General features: G+C 32.5%; 1 protein-coding gene across 1 annotated transcript; it reads right to left on the bottom strand.

Moving 5' to 3' along the window:
* Positions 1-697: 697 nt before the first annotated feature.
* On the bottom strand, positions 698-3434 carry LOC107556837 (Golgi-associated plant pathogenesis-related protein 1-like). Its single transcript, XM_016240068.1, has 4 exons — positions 3428-3434; positions 2373-2582; positions 992-1069; positions 698-855 (listed from the first exon to the last, which is right to left on the bottom strand). Exons 1-4 carry the CDS (start codon positions 3432-3434, stop codon positions 698-700), a joined length of 453 nt encoding a protein of 150 aa, XP_016095554.1.
* Between the last annotated feature and the right edge of the window lie 1342 nt (positions 3435-4776).

The raw sequence follows: 4776 nt of genomic DNA, 5'->3' as shown, positions 1-4776 counted from the left end.
TGTAACACTCCAAAGAGAAAGGAAACATTTTTATTGCATATGACCCCTTTAATTTCAAACCCTCAATGCAATACAGTACAATTATGACTGAGAGATGTACAAATAAACATTCTTCAAAAGCCTGATGATCATATTTGATACTCCCAGTCAGAATGGAACATGATTGTTAAAAAAAAAAAAAAGACATCTGGATATTCGAGTAAACCTAAGTTGATTCAGTCCAGTACGTGTTTGTCTGTAAGTGTTATTGCTAATATAGATTTCATAACCTGAAGGTGGAGAATTTTACCAATTCACCAAAATATATTTTACTGGCTTAAATAAATGCATAAACTATCAGTCGGACAACAGAAGGCATATACTAAATTGTTAATTATCATCAATAATAATCACCTTAGAAATCTGTCTCTTATGATTCACATGCACAGGAGGGGTTGATACTACTTTTTGGTATTTGTTTGGCAGTTTTGTGTTCATAATGTTCAGTCATAATGTCAATTTTGAATAAATAAATGCTGCACATTTGCTTATGATGCAAAGATCCATTCCTTTATGAACACACACATGATTTGATCACAGTGTATTACATTTTAAACTGGTTATGGTGGTGTAAGTCACTTTGAATTAAAAGCATCTGCTAACTCATAAGTGTTTACATTTAGCAATAGACAATTCCAATAAGGAAAGAAAACAATCATTATTCAGTTTTAGGTAGAACATTTTGCTCATAGTAACCAGCGTTGGTTATATTTCCAGCAGGTTTGTACTGACCAACAACAAAAACTGTGTTTCCATCAGTAGCCAGACCTACTCCGAGCTCTGTGGATGATTTCCACACAACCTGAGTGAAATGCCCTGCAAATATATAAAATATATATTTGTATATAAAACTAGATAGAATTAAAGTAAGCCAATAATAAATGTAAATTTATAACATCATTGTAATGTCATATATTCAAATTAAAAAATGTATTCCCAAAATTATTATTACCTGTTTTGGGCTGATTTCCTGGTGTGTTAAAGCTGTAATCCTTGATCTCACTGTACCAACTGTCTACAGCCTCCTTCCCTAAAATATACAAAGCAACAAATATTTTCAGTGTGATGCGCTCAGTGCTGCATCCACAATTGTACTTTTATATAAAAAAATCACTATGACAGTAATGTGTGCATAAAATCTGTGTACAAATGAATCATGATTCACTAACAACTTTCGTACTAAAATTTTAAATTTACCAGAAAATGTAGGAACAACTAAAACACCACCTACGCAAAATCACATACTCTTGGTGACTTTATAGTCGTGTTAAGAATAAATTATATACATAAATATATTTCATATACAGGGAAAGAGTAAGAAAGGCTGCATTATAGCTCGATCTGAGATGTTTCTATGTATGACAAGACCAGTTTTGTAGATGGCACAGTTGGCATTGCTCAAGGATCTCTATTATTATTATTATTATTATTATTATTATTATTTATGATTAGTTGCCAAAGTATTTGTATTGCAAAGCAAAGAGCCCACTTTTTATCTATATGATACTTCCTAGTAAAATAAATAAATGAATAATGTTCTTTACTTATCAAAATATCATTCTGAAAATAAAATTAAAAATAAAAAAATCACATCAAATACACAAATCTCTATCGCACATCAGTTTTTTTATTAATATAAATTTTTTAATCTTTCCAAAATAACCCTTGTGTAGATACACTCTTAAAAATAAAGGTGCTTCAAAAGGTTCTTCAAGCGATGCCATAGAAGAACAATTTTTGGTTCCACAAAGAACCATTCAGTCAAAGGTTCTTTAAAGAACCATCTCTTTCTTACATTTTTATAATCTGAAGAACCTTCTTTCGCCACAAACAACCTTTTGTGAAACAGAAAGGTTCTTCAGATGTTAAAGGTTCTTTATGGAACCATTTAGACGAAAAGGTTCTTCTATGGCATCGTGAAGCACCTTTATTTTTAAGAGTGTACAGTGCTCGAGGATACAGCGCATCTGAAAATCATAAAAAGCATCATAAAATTACGAAAGGCTGTGTGGAAAGCCTTTATATGGAGTTGGTTTGGGTATGTTTTATGCAAATGACTAGCCTTGGGCAAACGCCCACTTATTTAGAATACCCCAATTTCTCGCACATTTAGAAGAAGGTTATGAACAAATTAATATGTGTAGAAGAACGTGTTGTGAATTAGGTGCGATTTTATTTATTTATTATTATTTTTTGTGCGTACAAGTATTAAAAAAATCCACAAATTTATTTATTTTATTTTTTTTTTGTGAATGAAGCACACTGAGTCTATACCTTGTCACTCTTAATCAATTTGCAGACGCTGTACGTAATTATTAAGCAGCAGATTTTACCTGTGGGTGTGTTTTTGTCAGAGTTATAGGAATAAAACACATTCTCCCCATTATCCGTGTCACTGTGGGCCAGTGCTTTGTTGCTCAGCATATGATCCGCCCACTTGTGAGCAGCACTGCACAGCTCATCACTGTATGTCAGCTCTGGGGCTTGATGCTGCTTCCTGTACTGGTTATGGGCCTCCAGGAACTCCTGTTTAAAGCTTTCATCTGGGGAGAATCATACGAACACCAGCCCTTTATTCATAGATTAAAACTAGAAAACAAATCAAAGTTGAAAACGTGCCCAAACTTTTCAGTAAATTTACAGAAGGTCAAATCAAGTCACACCTATAGTGCTTTATACAATACAGATTGTATCAGCAGCTTCACAGTGATACAGAAGAAAATAAAGTGTTGCAAAGTTCAATTATGAAAGAAGTACACACAATTTCAGCTATAAAAGTTTTGTTCAATTTTGATTCCCTTTAGTTTAATAACTGTCAATGTTGTGAAGTTCTTTAGATATGACGCAAACTCAGTTTAACTCTATAAAGCAGCTCTAAGGAAGCTAATAGGGTCAATATTCAGCTCAAGTCAGTTCAGCGTTGATTCAGTTTAGTTCACAAATAATGCAACGTTCACTAAATTATAAAACTAGCCTAATTCAGTGAAAATCAGCTCTACAGAAGGCAATAGTGTTATTCGGTTCGGCACTGATTCAATTAAATTTATTCAAAACAGTGTTGATGTTGCAGAGTTCATCAATTATGAATCAAATTAAATTCAGGTATGTAAAGCAGCTCTACAAAAGACAATAGTGTCATAGCTCCGTTTCAAGTTCTGTTGTCATCCAATAGTGGCAGTGTAGTCAATCTGATAATATTACTGAATATTAAGTGTCTTTTAAACACTAAGGTCACTGAATGAAGATCTATCCAGAGTATAGATTTATCCAGTCACTTTACTTTTGTTTTGGCATTAAATCAGCATTTGGAAAACATTCAATATTAAAATTCCTGCTTACAATTAATATAGAAATGCATATTTCACATAGGTAAGCACATAAGACCCACCTGCCATTGCTTCCAAAGTAAGCTGTAAAGAACAAAGATAATTATTATTATTATTAATATTCACATTATAGCGAACATTTTCATTTTATAATCTAAATGTGGCGCTTAATTTCATTTTACCTTCTCTTTGAGCTGTAAGGATGTTGTTCACCCACTCAGGCTTCAGCTGGTAGTTTAAAGCTCTGCACACAGATGAGGTGTATATATACTGTTGCCGTTATCTCCTACTCCGCCTCCACCTCCATAGACTGACATTCCTCAACTCCATCTTTTTCATTTAATCTGAGGGTGAAACTGGTCCCACTAGTTGAGGAGCGAAAGTATTGTCCATCAGTTTGATTCCCTGGAAGTGTGTGTGTGTGTGTGTGTTAAAAAATAGAACATTTAATATATTTTTAAAAGTATTTTTCATCAGTCTCTAAACTAAAGATTAGCTTCTTTTTACATTTATTTAGAGTTACATTTATGCATTTGGCAGGCACTTTTGTTTAATGTTCAAGGTAAACATTTTATTTATGAATTTAACCTATAACTTTAGCATTACTAGTGTCATGCTCTAATGTTTGAGCTACATTAATAATAATTTTATTAATAGTTAATGCCCCAATTTTTCTCATCTGTAATATTTTCAGTTATAATTCTCTTTCTCATTAGCACAATAAATGTTGTACTATTTCACTTGATAAGTTTTTATCATGATCAGGATAAGTTTCAATTTTAATTTTGATAATGTTTTGATTTTGCATGGTGTGCTTAGGTTTCATGAAATGAATAATAATGCAAAAAGAAACCCTAACGGTCTTAAAGTTATTTAGTTTTCTTTCATTAAGCATAATCATTTAAGTATACTTTTCTTTGTTTTTGAGGTGAAATTACAGAAAGATTCAGCTGTTTAGCTTTAGTGTAATAGGTAAATGCTGTCTCACTAGTTTTTGGATCAATTCTATTTGTTCAATTATTCTTATAGATAGATTGTCCTGTATCGTGTAACAAAATATCCCCTGTTCATTTCAGTAAGACTCAGATTTGAATGTTAGACATTGGGTGTTTTAGTATTTGGGTTTTAAGCTCAGGTTTTAAAATCACATTCCTCTGCAGTTAATTGCCTGTTAAAATAATAGCTGAAAGGCATTCTAGTCTTGCAAGTGACTTTACAAGTTGCTCCCATTAACTAGTAAAACAGGCAAGAGCTGAAAAGACACAAACTCATTAGGTGGCAGATATATAATTTCTGTCTGGGACCTGTGAGGAAAGTACTTTTAACTTTACATTTTTACATCGACTTTAAACTCGACATTCAAGTCCCCAGAGGGATTAAATAAAAGGAAATATGTAATATGAAACAAGCC

The sequence above is a fragment of the Sinocyclocheilus grahami genome, unplaced genomic scaffold, assembly GCF_001515645.1.
Source record: "Sinocyclocheilus grahami isolate Dianchi unplaced genomic scaffold, SAMN03320097.WGS_v1.1 scaffold580.1, whole genome shotgun sequence".
Taxonomy (NCBI): domain Eukaryota; kingdom Metazoa; phylum Chordata; class Actinopteri; order Cypriniformes; family Cyprinidae; genus Sinocyclocheilus; species Sinocyclocheilus grahami.
The sequence above is the reverse complement of the archived record's forward strand: the minus strand, read 5'-3'. Positions and strand labels throughout refer to the sequence as shown.